This window comes from Bacillus rossius, chromosome 1 (assembly GCF_032445375.1).
Source record: "Bacillus rossius redtenbacheri isolate Brsri chromosome 1, Brsri_v3, whole genome shotgun sequence".
In the NCBI taxonomy this organism is placed as follows: Eukaryota; Metazoa; Arthropoda; class Insecta; order Phasmatodea; family Bacillidae; genus Bacillus; species Bacillus rossius.
The window spans coordinates 366645893-366662722 of NC_086330.1; the positions used below are offsets into that span (position 1 = coordinate 366645893).

General features: G+C 38.4%; 1 protein-coding gene across 1 annotated transcript in view; it reads left to right on the forward strand.

Moving 5' to 3' along the window:
* The window catches only part of LOC134528398 (activin receptor type-1), a 42403-nt gene that overhangs the window by 8487 nt on the left and 17086 nt on the right, over window positions 1-16830 (forward strand). Inside the window, exons 5-9 of the mRNA XM_063361997.1 lie at window positions 6129-6343; window positions 7042-7264; window positions 7766-7953; window positions 8662-8887; window positions 9996-10184. Coding sequence (XP_063218067.1) covers window positions 6129-6343; window positions 7042-7264; window positions 7766-7953; window positions 8662-8887; window positions 9996-10136 — 993 coding nt within the window. The 3' untranslated portion in view covers window positions 10137-10184. The remainder of the gene's footprint in view (window positions 1-6128; window positions 6344-7041; window positions 7265-7765; window positions 7954-8661; window positions 8888-9995; window positions 10185-16830) is intronic.

A 16830-nucleotide genomic window follows, 5' to 3' on the forward strand; every position in this document is an offset into this window, starting at 1 on the left:
TTCGCTTCCCATCTCGCCCTATCCTTCATTCTCGGATCAGGTAGCCGCCCTTCCCCGCGTAGACTTTCGTGTTACTCCAGGAAACCAAGACTTAAAAATGCACAAACCTGTGAAAAATTTGTCCAAAGCTGAATTTTTGTACTGTGGTAGAGTTGACTATGCTTAATAACATACAGAAAGTTTACCGCTGTAGACTTTGTACGTTATCACCGAAAATTTGCATTTAAGTCCTAGGTGACAGCAACTTGCATCAGTTCATTAAAATGCTACCCATTTATACAGTTTTTAATTTTGACTGTCCGTAAACTTACCAAAATAATCTAGAAACTGTAATACACCCATTAATGTTAGAAAATAAATAAATTTTTAATATTTAAGATATGATATAAAGCGATTAATTCACGACATATATTTTTTTATCTTTGCCACCCAGATAAAAATACGATTTACACCGATTTGAAGAGCCCAATGCGAAAAAATGTCTAATGTTTTTTAATTATACTTTTAGCTTTAAGATAGTATATTTATAAAGAGTCTATCATAATTATTTGCCTCATTAAAGCTGCCCGAGCGTTGCAGTGTACTGCGGCCGTACTGATCTTTCACGGCCGGCGGGCTTTGAAACACGCTGCGTACTGCGACACTCAATAAACTTAGTCTTATTTAGGGATTACTTAAAATATATTTAATGCATATGATAGGGTGTATTCATGTTACATCTATTGAGATATACATTATCTTTTTTCTTATATGAATGATTTTTGATACAATAAAATTAACAATAAACAATTTCTGCTTGGAACTTGTAAATCAAAATTCTAGAGGACCTCTGGTTTTATATATATATGTGTGTTCGTATTTTGTTACAAAAATTTTATTATTCAAAATGATTTTAATACCAAAAAATATAATTATTTTTTATTTCTAATACACTATATTATTTTCGATCAGAACTATGCAAAATTTTAATGTAGCCTATATTATAATATATATATATATATATATATATATATATATATATATATATTGTTACGTAGTAAACTAATTTTATACAATGATATATATATATATATATATATATATATATATATATATATATATATATATATATATATATATATATCATTGTATAAAATTAGTTTACTACGTAACAATTGAAGAAAACCATACACCGTAAATGTACTTATTGAGTTTTGTCACTTTTATAACATAATTCATATATTATTTTTTTCCAGAAAATAAATAAAACATAAGTAGTGTTGTAAAATGTATAGATAGAATTACATATTTAGTATTTTTTTTTCTGTTAATTCATTGTAGTGCTGCGCCTAGCTTACTTCGTTGAATTGCTAGTGGCAAAGAGCGGTGGTGGATGTTTTTGCAAGAGTTTGACCGTATTTTATGACCCTAGCTGTGAGAGGTTGTTTGTCCCAGAAATCCTAACGGTCAAGGAAAATAGCCTTTCTCTGTAGTCACGTACGGGTCTGCTACTCGCGCAATATCGTCAGTTTATCACAACTTTCTGGGAAGTTCTATTGTTGTTATTTATTAATAATTTAGAAATTAAAGAGTTTATCATACTAACACTTTTACCTAAGCAAATCGCATCCTGGAAGATTTTTATCTACGTTTGCAGCAAAAATCACTTGTAGTTAGGAAACTTTTATTCTTTCAGAGTAAAATTCAGTCTGGAATTACCATACATTAAAAACCTTAGTTTTCTGGAGCAAAAAACGTCCCAGCTCGAGCGACTTTAACACTGCTGCACACACACTACGCAGCTTGAAATACATCAGTGGTCAGACTATTGTACCAGACACTCAAAATATACACATTTAAACCTTTAAAAAAAACACACACACAGACAATATTTATGAAGTGATTTTGACGCTACGCTCAACATATTTAATTTATGTAACATTTAGTCAAATTTCTATAAAAATTTATATTTTTTTCTTACCTTTTATGATTAAAATTACCAATTTAATAATATGACGTTTAAACTTTGAGGTGTTTATCACAATTACCATGTAGGGCATTCTTTTATATTACATTGGTGTCATAATGAGAACCGACTTAAAAAAGTATTAAAGTTATTAAGTTTACGAAACATTTTTGTGGATCATTGTAGAAATTATCATTAAGGACTCAACTGCTCATTATTGGTGTGATCACAAGGTTTCATCGGTAAACGTTTGACGTGTTACTAAGAAATGTTCATTCTACTACTGTACAAAATTTTTGCTTTGGGATAATTTTCCATGTATTAAAAATGTTTGTTTCTTAACAGCGAAATTCGTCCCGACCCGAGCCTACTTCGACAACCTCGCAGTAGTATACACTACGCGGCTCGGATCGCTTTAGTGGTCAGACTAATTGTATGAGACACTTAAAAAATATACCAATTTAAAGATGAATAAATATGCAACAACGTTTACTTCAAGCGATTTCCACGTTGGGCTCTTTAAGTTTATGTAAGATGTATTTATATTTCCTTAAAATTGAATGAAAGTTAATTCGTTACCTTTAAAGATTTAAAAGGTCTATTTTATAGAAACATGTTTAAACTTTGTGCTTTTTATCACTATCCTCAGATAGGGCAATGTTTCTAGATTATTTTTGGTTCCATACTGACGGTCTACTCCATAAACTGCATTAGCAATATCCATTATTGTGGATCGTTTCAAAAAATTGTCATTTTGTACTTAACTGCTCGTTTTTGGTGTGACGCAGGGGCGGAACAACTAAATTTCCAAAGGGGGGGAGGAATATACCTTTTTATAAAGAATCATCGATCCTCCCTATTGAAGCGTGGGGGTCCGGGGGTCCTCCCCCTAGAAAATTTGTATTTCAAGGTGGAAAATGGTGCTATTTAAGCAGTTTTATTATCTAAAAATTGATTACACAGCACTTTATTTGCCCCCGTTTGCCCCCACTTCAATGTTTCAGAGGGGGGGGGGGCAAAATACCCTTGCCCCCCCCTTGTTGTTGCGCCCCTGGTGTGACGCACAAGGTTTGCGGCTGTACTTAAACTTTTGACGTGTTACTAAGAAATGTTCATTCTACTACTGTACAAATTTTCGGCTTTGGGATAATTTTACATGTATTAAAAACCTTTGTTTCTTCACAGCGAAATTCGTCCCGACCCGAGCCTACTTCAGCAACCTCGCAGTAGTATACACTATGCGGCTCGGATCGCTTTAGTGGTCAGACACATTGTACCAGGCTCTCAACAAATAAACTAATTTAAAATTTAAGAACTAAATCGTGATCGTAAAATGGTTGCCATGGTGATTTACGAATTTATGGAGAAATAAAAGCAGTTAAAATCTTATGTAGTTTCCAAGAGACATTATTACATCACCAATCATCTAAACAGGTTTAAAAATTTTAAACATATTCAGTAACTGGTCAGTTTTTTCAAATGTGTTAGTATTAACAATCTGGACCATATCTAGTCGGTGAGGTCTGTTTTGTTACAGACTATCTGTATTCTGGTATTTGGATTTTGAAGCTACTTAATGATTCGCTTTCAATGTCTATTAAAATATACCTAATGCTAATTGCAGGAATATTTCTACTCGATTTCAAAAAAAAAATTCCTGAACATTTGTAGCGGACACATTTCAATGTAACACTTAGTGATTTTCGAGTTGTGTTGAGGTTTCACATGCCACTTCGTGTATACCTGCTCTGGTAACAATGAGTCATCACAACCGGTGCCGTCTGTACGAGCGTCTTCACAAGTTATCCTGAAATATGTTCTTAAATATTAATTCAAGTGAATTCTTAAAATCCTACACACCTTATCTTAAGTGTCGTAAATGAATCGTTATATTTTGTAAATCCATATAATATAGTAGCCAACATGGCGCGAAGCGATGGACGCGATACGAATAATATTTTTTTTTTACCAACCACTACATCAGTAAATATTTGTGGTTTCCATTCGCTATGAATTCAAGCATGTAACATTTGTACTGCTTCTTCAATTCGGCCACAGTTAAATGGGAGGCTCTGAATCACTGAAAACTCCTCAACAAAATCAACGATGAATCACAGGCATTACAACAAACAGTTGTCACAAGTCAAGTAGCCAATGAGCAGGTGACATTTTTCGAGTCCGTAGAGGATTGTTGAGACTATCCTACAGGTCATTGGCAACGCGCCCTTACGCGCATGGTTAATACCCCGCATGAGTAGAGTGTAAAGGCGTAAGCATGAGACACATCTAGGTCCTCATCTAACCGCGCACACTTAGATTTAACTCAGGATAGGGTGAAAAATGTTTACTAATTTTGCAGTCCTAACAGTCACCAACGAAACGCCAGCAAAATAAATAAATAAGCTCACGAATATTGTTCGTGAATGAAGGCGAAGCTGATACTTTGGAAACGTTACCAGCAGATATTAAATAATGTTTAACTATTATTTACGTAGCTTACTTCTTAAAACTGCATTCATGTAAACTGATTTTGTGTGAGACTATGTTGAGTGTTTTCTGCTACACTTATTTTTCTGAAAAAAGTCTATTGTGGCTTAAAAAACTTGTTAACATTGATGCCTCTCATAAAAAAATTCAAACGTAATTATACGTATACATGTTGAGTATAGTTTATGAATGGTTCACGCATTGCTGAAAAAAAAACATGTTTACAATTTTACACATCTTTTTGTTGTCGCATCGCGTCCATCGCATTGTACATACGCAACTCTGAAAAATAAATGTATGGCAAAAAAAGCTATAATAAAATAATATCTTACCTTTCTTTATTCTTTTTTCTAAGCGCTCTAATGGCTTTCGATAGTTTTGTTCTTTTGTGTACTCTGCTTCTTCGGCATTTTATTCCTGAATAAATCTCACACTTACAACAAAAAAACATCTAGCTAAATCACTGTGCTCAATAATAACAGAGAATAACCATTCAATTATACGCCGAGCTAGACCAAACACGTTCTCTTATCTACTGAAAATGAATACGTTGACCTTCATATCAGTTTCACGCGAAATCCCGTCTCCCCTTCGTAAACAGCAGACAGCTGTGGCAGGGTGGGAACGGGCTGCAACATGTTCGGGAAACTGTCGCAAGGTGTCACTACTGTCCAGCGCGCTCCATAATTTCTCGTATCCGAGCTTGCACGCGGCTCAAACATCTACAGCTACGTTTTTACTTTAGGTCCGACTGCAATAAGCTAAAGACTAAAATAAAGTCAATCATTCAGCCGACAGATATGTAGGCGTTTGAATTACAAATGAAAACGCGAATGTTATTAAATTCGCAAATGAATATCACGCAATTTCGTAGCAGCTCATTTATTAAAATTTAAATTGTAAATACGTTAAATTAATAATGATTATAGATAAAATAATGGTCACAGTCATATCTCCCGTGTCTGAAAATTTATCTGCGAAAGTTTTACCACTGAATTCTTTATAGTTTTTTAATAAAGCTTGAATTTAAAAAATTCCCGAAAATCAGCAATAACTTAATTAAAATAAAAAAATAAAAAAATAAATTTTACACCAGAATGGTTCAAATCTTCTCTAGCAGCTGAATCATTCACAAATATATTGTTTTTTATAATACGATGCTGGTGCACCAATCCCCTTAAACTGCCACATTCCATAACAAAACTACCTACATCCCCCTCCTCCTTTTCAAGTTTATTGCTGGCTCTAACAGTGCGTGTTAGCGTTCATACAAGGCACTGAAAAGAAAGACTTGCCGCCTTTCCTCAGTTTTGGTAGCGGAGTTAGCCCTTATTTACTCAGTTGACCAGTAGACAGACACTACTTAATATTGATTATTAGTTGCCTTAAAGAAAAAATTTTAATTATCATGATCTGGCAGTAAAAAAGATTTGTGGTCTATGACAATTAACAAACAAACAAAGCAAGGATTTGGAAAAAAAAAATATCTGTGCAGGAATTTTTTTTTCTGATACCAGCGATACCTTTTGCCGATACCTCGTGATCGGCTGAGAACTGAATATCGCCTGATATCTTATACCAGTGTCGGTACTGGAAAAATAATTTGAACGACCTAAGCGTACTTGAGGACAGAGATTACTGCTGAGAGACGTGCATGCGCTGCTGGTCTGCCAGGGCTTGTGCCTCGTGTGCTCAGGAGTACATGGACCACTCGCTGACCTCGGGCTCCGGCTCGGGACTGCCGCTGCTGATCCAGCGCACGCTCGCCAAGCAGATCATGCTGGCGGAGTGCATCGGCAAGGGGCGGTACGGCGAGGTGTGGCGCGGCGTGTGGCACGGGGAGAACGTGGCCGTCAAGATCTTCTTCAGCCGCGACGAGGCCTCCTGGAGCCGGGAGACGGAGATATACAGGTGCGTGCGTCCGCCGCCGGCGGGTCTGGGAGTTGATCCCGACATTCTTTTAGCTTTTCAGTTGTATCATGATGGCTATTCGGGCTGTTCCAATACCTCCTTTTCAGATAACAATTCCAGATGCGCCGATACCGACGCAAGTAACTGATGCTACATTCAACATTTACAATTTCTGCCAAACTAAATGTACAAATATTAAAACAGGATTTTTTAATTAATATGTTGGGATTATAATTAGGGGACAGCATCATAGTGACCACACACAATTTTTTTTTTAGGTGGATTGAATCTTTTTTTTTTTTTTTTAGGTCAAATTAAAAATTATTAAGAATACTGAGAAATTGGGATTCAAAACATGACTTGCTTAAATCTGTTCTTGTAATTTTTTTCTGATACCAGCGATACCTGTGCCAATACCTCGTGATCGGCTGAGAACTGAACATCGCCCGATATCTTAATCCAGTATCGGTACTGGAAAAATAATTTGAACCACCTAAGCATACTTGAGGACCATACATCTGTATGGTAATTTGGTTCTTATAATTGGAAGAAAACAATGAAACATGTCCGCATGCATGGTCTTTGTAGCGGTTGTCTCGGTTTTACCCGTCCACGTCGTAGCGTTGTTCAGGATCTGGGTGTGATTGGAGTGGAGTGTACGGGAACGGAGAGCGGAGAGGCGCGTGTCTGCCCAACAGCACGGTGCTGCTGCGCCACGAGAACATCCTGGGCTACGTGGGCTCGGACATGACGTCGCGCAACTCGTGCACGCAGCTGTGGCTGGTCACGCACCACCACCCGCTGGGCTCGCTCTACGACCACCTGAACCGCACCGCCCTCACGCACCACCAGGCCGTGAAGCTGTGCCTGTCCGCCGCCAACGGCCTCGTGCACCTGCACACAGAGATATTCGGCACCGAGGTGAGCCGCCTCCGGCCCGGAGAGGTATCACGTGTTAGCTGCGTTCCGACGAACCTTTCGGAAATAATTGGGTGCATGTATCTGCCGAATTAGCTAGGTAATAAATAGAGATGGGTCGATTCCGATTCCAAAAATGCTACGATCCCGGGTTCGATTCTTATTTTTATAATTTTATAAATACACACGTGATTTTTTTTTAATACATAGGCCTATGTAATTTTTTTTAAATAAATGTGTGATTTTTTTTTTTAATAACATGTGGTGAAGTTTAATGTGGGACCGGGATTCGAGATTCGATGACAAACACTGAGGATTCGAACAAGGATTCGGATTCGACCAAAATGTGGATTCGTCCCATTCCTAATCCCTAGTAATAAATAAGTTTGCTAGTCTTGTATGTTATACCTTGTGGTTTCTGTTACTAGTTGGCCAATAACATAATCAAACAAATAATTTGCATGTCACATTGAGCGTGGCTTCTGTTTTGTTCTTCCTCGGCAGGGAAAACCAGCCATCGCCCACAGGGACATCAAGAGCAAGAACATCCTGGTGAAAATAAATGGGTCGTGCGTGATCGCCGACTTTGGCCTGGCGGTGACCCACAACCAGTCGACGGGGGAGTTGGATGTGGGCACCAACACGAGAGTGGGAACCAAGCGCTACATGGCTCCTGAGGTTCTCGACGAAACGTGAGCGACCACTATCCCAATCACTAGCAGAGTGGTGTTTTTTGTTTGCTTTATGCTTGACCAGAAGTTCCGTATCCACCCACATAGGGGTCACATATTTTATGCAGTTTTTTTGTTTAGTTAAATGTACTATGATCCATGTGTGAAATTTAATTTTGGGTAAAAAAAATTAATATTGCACTAATGTGGTTGACTATGTGCTTAAATAACTAGCCTGTGTTGGTTTTTAATAAATATGTCATGAGTAAATTGTTTGATTAAAATAGCTCAGCAGTGCGTGTAAAACATAACGCAGTATCACGCAGTATCCTATAACACACTACTGCATATTCACTTTCAACTTTTATTGATCCGTCTAAACTTTTCTGATGGTTTGCTATTAAATGCAGCGCTGTTGCAGGGAAATGTTTTTGCATAAAGCGGGAAAGTGATGCATTAATAAATATTGTAGGGAAAATGATGGTACAAGTAATAAAAAAAATTAATCCCAGGAATTTCTAAATCTTGGGTACGTAAATATAAGATTCTGCTCTAAAATAAAAAAAAATTAAAAAATTAGAGAAATATGTCTGAAGTCTGACACTTTGTATTATTCATGTAGAGCATAACTTGTAATTGTGTAACGTTGTATTAAGTTTTACGGGTTCATAAATGTTAGTTCGAAAGTCCCTCTGGTTGTAGTGTTGTGATGTGACGGTGACGTGGCAGGATCAACTCCGAGTGCTTCGAGTCGTACCGCCGCGTGGACATCTACTCGTTCGGCCTGGTGCTGTGGGAGGTCTGTCGCCGCACGCTGTCCAACGGCATCGCGGAGGACTACAAGCCGCCGTACCACGACCTGGTGCCCAGCGACCCCGGCTTCGAGGACATGAAGAAGGTCGTGTGTCTGGACCAGCAGCGGCCCAGCCTGCCCAACCGCTGGACGTCCGACCCCGTGAGTCCACGCACGTTGGGAACCTGCTCCATTCATCCTGATTTTGGTTTTTTCAGTGATTTTTCAAGTCATCCGGGAGAATTCTGGGATGGTCCTTCTCCCGTTTCCCTGACTTCTGTTGCTTGTGTATGCCTCAGTTGGTCTCGTCGAAGAGACAAAAAATAACGGCTTTGTATTTTACGAAGTTGTTCCGAGTCCAAAGTGGCTCTTCAAAAAACTTCTATTTGCATGACTAAATGAATTGCTGCATGTATTGTAATGGTACATTATACAGAGATAATTTTATGTTGTTTATTGCTGTTTGTATGTGATTATTATTTACGGTTCTACCGGACTATTTCTTTTGTTTATATTTGTGCCATTTGCCTTAAATGGTAATATTTGGTTGGTTTTTTAATGTAAACATATCCTATTTATGTTTCCCTGCAGTGTTTGTTATTTGGGTCGTAAATTTAATTAATATCAGTAAATAATTTTATTTCTCGTCGTTTTGAATTGTCATAATCTGATTGGTCGTTGCTTCGGCGGCATGATGTTCAAAGTGGTCAAGAAATTGAAGCTATTAGCGCAGTGGCCCGTTGGATTATGTATAAGGCATAACAATGAAGAAGAAAAAAGAAAGGTAAGAGAGGCATCTTATGTTTCAGCATCCCCTGGCGCTGTGACGGTTATTGTGGATAAATTGTAGTGCTAAATTACGTTTGGGACGTAATTTCTCTATAGCGAGAGCAATAGCACGCGTCCACCACTGTGATTTATTTGTGAGTGATTTCACATACAGTAATATGAAGTGAACAGTGAGTAACTGAAGTGTGTTCCAGCTTCCACAGCCTTGCCATTAGTCATCTTGTATGTGCTAATGAACTTCTGCCCAACTAACTAATGAACCCGGGTAGGTGGCAACCTTAATAGGGTTTTACTCTCCAGAAGTTTATTCTGATTTATCACAGTTGGCGGTGCATTCAGTTTACTTGTGTTTTCCCTTTTTTTTTTAAAAGTGTTACGCCGCAAGTACAGTGTATGTGATGGGCTGACGACTGAAGCTCCGATGGTGGTTGACCCCGGTTGTGAAGTTGTTCCCACAGCACAGTGTGTGCTCTGTGCGCAGATGCTCTGTGGGATGGCCAAGCTGATGAAGGAGTGCTGGCACAGCAACCCCAACGTGCGCCTCCCCGCGCTGCGCATCAAGAAGACTCTCGTCAAGCTGGCGTCCTCCGACATCAACGTGCACCTGGACCTGGACGTCTGATGGCGTGGCGGCCGGCAGGCTCGCGGGACCCGGCGGTCCCCGCACCCGGTACGGCGTTTTCAGGGAGACGACCATCCAGTCGGAGCTCTCGGGGATTCGGGTCATTGATGGGGGCCCTCCCTGGTCAGGCAGGATTAGAGCAGCATTCGCTGGTGCTTCTAGCGCGGTATCCCCTCCAAGTGGCTCCCGGTCCTCTCGTCGTGCGTGGGGCAACTTGTGAAATTTGAACGGTAAAACCATTGCATTAGATGCCGGAGGAAATTAATGCAACGCCCTTGTGTTGCTCTCAAGAATCCGAACAAAGCATTTCATATCAAAAAAATTATTCTGAGAACACACGTACTGGTTCTATTTTACTCACCTAGGAGAGTTTGAAAGTGAAATACGGAAACGTTACTACTCGTCGGGCCTCAGTGCGTTCTTAAATGCTTTTCTGTAAACAGACATCGCTCAGCTATCTTGGGTAGTTTTCCACCAGTCATGTGGTTTTTCCTAAAGCTCTGCACACTGAGTGTGCCTGGGTTGGCGGGCCCCTCAAACTACTACAAACACTTGCACTAGGTCTGGAGATACAGGGAAATAGCATTAATAAGTGTAATTTAATGCATTTATTTCAAGTCCTAAAGTTTTTACAGTAGAACCATGTATTAATGTTCCTGCTTAAGTCCAAAAGGTTTTCCCCATAAGGACAATGTATTTATTTCCTGCATATAACATTCCACGAATGGTGCATTACCTGCTTATAACATTTGCTTTCTAAAATTCAATAAAGACAAAAAAAAGTTTAATAACGTTACTACCGTCTTTTATCGGCTAATCGCTGCACATTTTGTACTGAAATATGTTTGAAAAGTAGTGTTAATGACTTTTATGCGAAAAAAAATTATTGCTTTTAGGTGAAGTTATTCATAAAAACTAAACCTATTCATGGAAAGTACGTTTATTTAAAAAGCACGCAAAACAGAATGTTTATTTACAAAAGTACGCTGTAGAGCCTCACCCTTGAAGGTGTGTGTTTAACCCCTACAAGTGAGAAAACGACCCCTCATGGTTCCCAGGAATAGGGTCGAAATAGAGGGGGGGTCGTAATAGATGTTTTCCAAAATTTTCAGTTCATTTCAAAACACCCCCCCCCCCCCCCCCCTCTCCAAACCGCTACTCGCTAAGAAACCAGCCGTACAATGGCAGGATGCTGTCACTCACAATGCTAGACGGCTTTGCTTTAAACCCGCTTCAACCTTCATGACAAGTCCCTCACCCTACAGGCCACCTCTAAAGAAAAGATGTCAAAAGACAGTTTATTTTTACATGTACGTTTTCTGCTTGCCGTAGTTAAATACACTAGAACCCCGATGTCACGAACCCCGGATTTAACGAAGCAGTGATTTTAGAATACATTCTCGGGAACCGTCAAAAAATTGGACATTTTGACCAAAATGTGAAAATCAGAAAAATAATTTTAAAAAAAAGAAATGAAACGAAAGATCATTAAAATCTGTTAATTTTAACACACAGCGTATTTTTGTGTCGGCTTTAATACTTCCAATAATGTTCATGTAAGAATAACAAAAAAATAATGGGAGATTTCCTTTAAAAATATGGCAGCAGTATGTTCTGCAACGCGAGTGGGCGCACACTAAGCTCGCCCGGCTGGCTGGCGGCAGCGGCTTCATGACGCATAAGCTCACCCCTCCCTCCTCTCGGTAACATTCTTCAAGGCTAGCTCATCCCTCCCAGACACACAAACCATTTAGTGTCCTCCCTTATAACACCCCAACTTCGCTCCCCTTTGAAAAACCTTCAGTGAGAAAATGCTCATTTCACCCTCCCTTCTCCCGTAAAATTGGGCTATTATGAGGGAGGGGTAAGACTGTTGTAAATATTTTCGGACCCCTCCCTCCCCACTAAAACACATGCCCAAAAAAAAGTATGTCAAAATATGTCACTTTTCACACCAAGTTCGAGTTTAGTCATCTCTGGCAAGGAATTTACAAGCTTTCAAACTTAAATATAAATGTATTTTAATAGCAAGGGTCCTATGAAAAGGAATGTAGAATCCCGCTGATGCGACCCCTCACGGTTTCCGTAAAAACGGACTTATAAACGGAATGGTCGCAATAGAGAATTCGGGCCAATTTCCCCCCCCCCCCCCCCCCCCACACTAAGTATATCCAAATTAGGGATGGGGCGACCGAATCCAATATCCGCCGAATCCGCCGAATCCTAGGGATTCGAAGATTCGGCGGGTCTGATATAGGATTCGTCAAAGGATTCGGTTTTTTACTATTTACGGGAAAAAAAATACAGTAAAACTCGCTTACGAGGTTCCGCATGGTAGGTTTTCCGTATAAAGCGTTTAAATTGCTCGAGGTCTCATTATTTACGCCATTAAATGTGTGATATAAAGTCCGTTAAAATTTTTTCTGAAACTTCCTGTCTCAAATAACGGAGCACGTAAATATGAAGAAAAGACAAATGAACAACAACATACGAAGAAATATGGATGATGTACCATAACTACAGTACAAACCCAATAGTTATTTTAAGATAATTACCATAATAAGAACTAAAGATTCTTTGTAGAATACCATAACTACTTCAGAAGCATGATAGCTACCATATTTGCACTATAGTTACCGTAACAACCGAGATGTATATTTACCGTGATAGTAATGTATTATTTATTTATGACATATTAAATTAAAGAACATTGTTAAAAAAAAAAGGATGTTAAACTTTGATATGTACGGTTGGCACATGTTGCTAAGAAATAATGCGATGTGAAAGAATGCAGTACTACTACGAAAAGTGAAAATGGTACTCGTGGATTTTTAGGTTATGGCAGTCTCTTTCGTTTTTCAGTAATATCGGCTAAAAATTAACAAGCGTACTGTATCGGAAGTCGGCAGAAATGCCGATTCAACTAAATATTGGCAAAATCGGCTTGTTCAATACAGCTCTACATTTAATGACATGAGTAAACATATTTCAGACTTCAGGATATTGAAAAAGACTTTAATTTCCAAGTAGGTTTATGTGTGTATGTTTTTTTTTGCAAGTGTAATTTGAATGAAGTAAAATGCTTTTATTTTTATTACTTTCAATTGATTAAACTTAAATGACCAGTTACAGATATTTATGACACTAATTTTGAGGTTAAGCAATTTTACTAAAGCATTCCAGCCAAGCAGGTTGCCAGCGAGAGACGCTTCTCTTCTGCTGGAAACACTATCTCCAATCGTAGAGCTAATTTAACTCCTGAACGTGCAGAACAAATTATTGTTCTGCATGATAGATTAAAGAACAGAATTTAATAAGACTCTGTGAAAATCTCTCTCAGAATTATTGTGCTGAAAAGTGGAAATGCTGAAACAATGTGAATGTACTTTTCAAACAACATGATTTTTGGTGCTAAGTTTGTTGAAGCTCAGTAAGGACTCCAGATAAATTGGCATGGATGAAATTTTCCCAAAGATATGTTACATTTACACAAACATATACTGGGTTATGTTAGTTGGATGATATCAGTTACTAATGAACCAATGGAAACAGGTAAGATTCAATGGAAAAAAATGTTATTTTTTTCTAGCAGTCCAAAATGTAAACACACTCTGTAAATAGTTTCCCAAAATTAATAAGCCCACTTCATTTTAATACTTTATTCAAACATTATACTAAGTTTAAGATAAAAATAATTTCCCAAAAGTGTAACTGTACCACAAAAGCACGAGCTCGGCTCAAAGTAAAATTCTTAGGCTCGCAGACCTCTAGCTTATTTGTAGAAAAAATCCTAACCGCTAATCTGTACGAAAACTGAAATTTTTAAAAAAAAAAATTTTTGTCTTTATATACACTTAGGCTATACCAGAAATGTACCAAACTACATGTGATAAAGTCAAGGGACTTTTAGTGCAAGCAGAATACATCTCACTTAACATTAGATACTATGTGGACATCATCTGTTAAAAGATTCGGGTTTGGGTTCGAGATTCGGCAATTCCAGTCGAGGATTTGAGTTAGGATTCGGATTCGAGGAAATCAGGATTCGCCCCATCCCTAATCCAAATACATAAAACACTTGCGCTAAAGGAATTCGCGTCACGCGAGTTCGGCTATGCTAGCCGGCTGGTGGTTATTTTCGTTCAAAACGTGGCGAAGGAGCTTGTGTGGATCAGGTAGAAAACATTCGGCTATAAATGAAAGATATAAGAACAATGCTATCCTGAAATGCTGTGACATGTTTTTGGTAGAGGTGGGACGATACCACACTTTCGATACTCGATTCTGTATTGTTTTTTCAGTTCGATACTTTTGATACTTCGATACTTTCGATACTCCAGGGAAAAATATTTTCCCATTAAGTAACAATTATTACAAATAACATAAATTAGTTTTAAACTATATAAATTCAATCATACCAGCACAATGTCAGATTAAACTTAAATTCATAATGTGTAAATAATTGCATTATATTAATGAAAGATATGAATTCATCATTATATATACATATAATAAAACCACCAGAAATGTAAAATACAGTCCATAATCAAGTAAAGCTGACATGAGAAACAGTGGCCTTACAAAATGTTTGAAGTCCTTTTTTTTGGGGGGGGGGGGGGGGAAGTCTCCAAGCCTAAATTGGAAATAAAAAAATTAGGCTATTGTAAAAAGAAAATCAGAAATTTTTGCTTGTTTGTTTCATTTTACAAACAACTTTATGCAACAGAAAAATTTTCAATAAAATTTGAACTTGAGAAACGTAAAATACAAAACAATCCGATCGTAAGAAAACAATAACAAATGGGTATATTCAGTTCAAAGATTAATGAATGCACAAAATATGAGATCCGTGCCTTGGTAAAGCGCGTGCACCATTTTCATAATCATTGCTAGTTTGCGCCACTAGTCTTGCTTGGTGCTGGCCATAGATGCTACTAGCGAAGGGCACAGTCTTCCTGATACTATCCATATCTATGGTGCGATAAAGTTATTTTCTTACGTTTGCAAAGGTAAACAATGAACGTTTTTCAAAATAAAAGCATTATTTAAAACGTAATTTATCAGGAGGAATATATCTAACAAAAAAATTTGTGAATTTTAAGGCTTTTCCGCTTCGTAAAAACGTATGAAACTGGAAATTAATGACTTTATAAGTGTATGTTCCAGGAAAGTAAACCATTGTAAATATAGTACTTTTGGCGGGACCAAAATTAATCAGCGTATGACACGGGAAAATGTGTGAAACGGGAACGTATCATCGAGGTTCAACTGTAGTTGTATTTTGTACGATGGTGACTCAAAACTTAATTCAATACATATGAACAAGCATTCCGGTATCGAAAAAATGTATCGAACTTACAGTTTCGATACTCGATACTTTGCGATACCGTCAAGTATCGAAGGTATTGAGGTATCGAAGTATCGAAAATCCCATCATTAGTTTTTGGAGTAGATAATCACAGCGACAGACAGACAGGGTGCGCTCCTACCCTTGCCGTCAGCGATGTGAATTTTGACAGCTCAAGCAATTATCTTTCACACGTCCCTTCGCAGCGTAAAAAAAAAGATGAGAAAAAAAACACATTGGAATGCAGATGGAAAAGTAACTATGCAGTAAAATAAATATATTTACGGCCCTGCTGAATTTTTCTATTCAATAAAATTCAAGGTATTAGTGATTTTTCAGCAGAAACTGCTGTGTGACTAATAAACAAATTGTATCATAATAACTTAAACTTATAATGTATTTTTTAACGGCGAAGGACAGTCGTATAAGCCCATAAAAATATTTATTTTACCGAGAATGGACTATACAACCTGGCTTTTGTCACACGCGGTGTGGGAGGGGAGGAGGATGCTGGCCGGACGAGTTTCTTACGCTCTCGCAGAAGCTACCACAGCGGCTTTTCGTGCGGGCGGGTAAGATAACATGACAGCTGAGACGGCTTTTCGTGCGATAGTGGACGCGCCGAGCTTGGCTAGACACTGCCGTGTTGACAGTCCAGCTTTCGCCAAGATAAACGTGAACACATAGCGCCCAACAAAGTGTAACAGACTTGTTTTTCAGCCGATTTTACTAAAATTTTCGACTTTCTCTGCTCAAAATTTTCACTGTATCTCAAAAAACAATCGTATAAACGGAATGGACGCATCAAAGGGGGGTCGCATCGGCGGGATTCTACTGTACCGAATAAAATCAAGCTGCTGTCACCAAACAAAGCATAAAACGGCCCAATGCGTGGTCGCTGCGTTATTGCTCGCGCGAGAGGCGAGACGTGGAATGTTAGAAGAAAGATAAATGCGGGGGAGACAGACGGCAGCCTGTGTGTTTCCTGCGTGGGGAATAAGTGGCGTAGCCTTTTTTTTTTTTTTTTGCTGGGAGAAGCGACCTTTTTCTATCAACCCACGGGAAAAGATAATTGCTTGAGCTGTCAAAATAAACATCGCTGCGGCAGTTAAAACAAGTCGAGGCGGGCGTGCATCCAGTCGGTCGCTGTGTATATCTACTCGAAAAACATAACGTCTCAATTCATAACAAGATTCCTTATAACCTACACGTATTGCCGGATGTTTTCAGCCTGATCCATGCAAGTTCTTTAGCCACGTTTTGAATGAAAACAACTGGCGGGCCAGTGTTGTGCCCTTTTTTGCGGACACACAAAGCTTTTATCTATTTGCTGACAGTTTTAATATA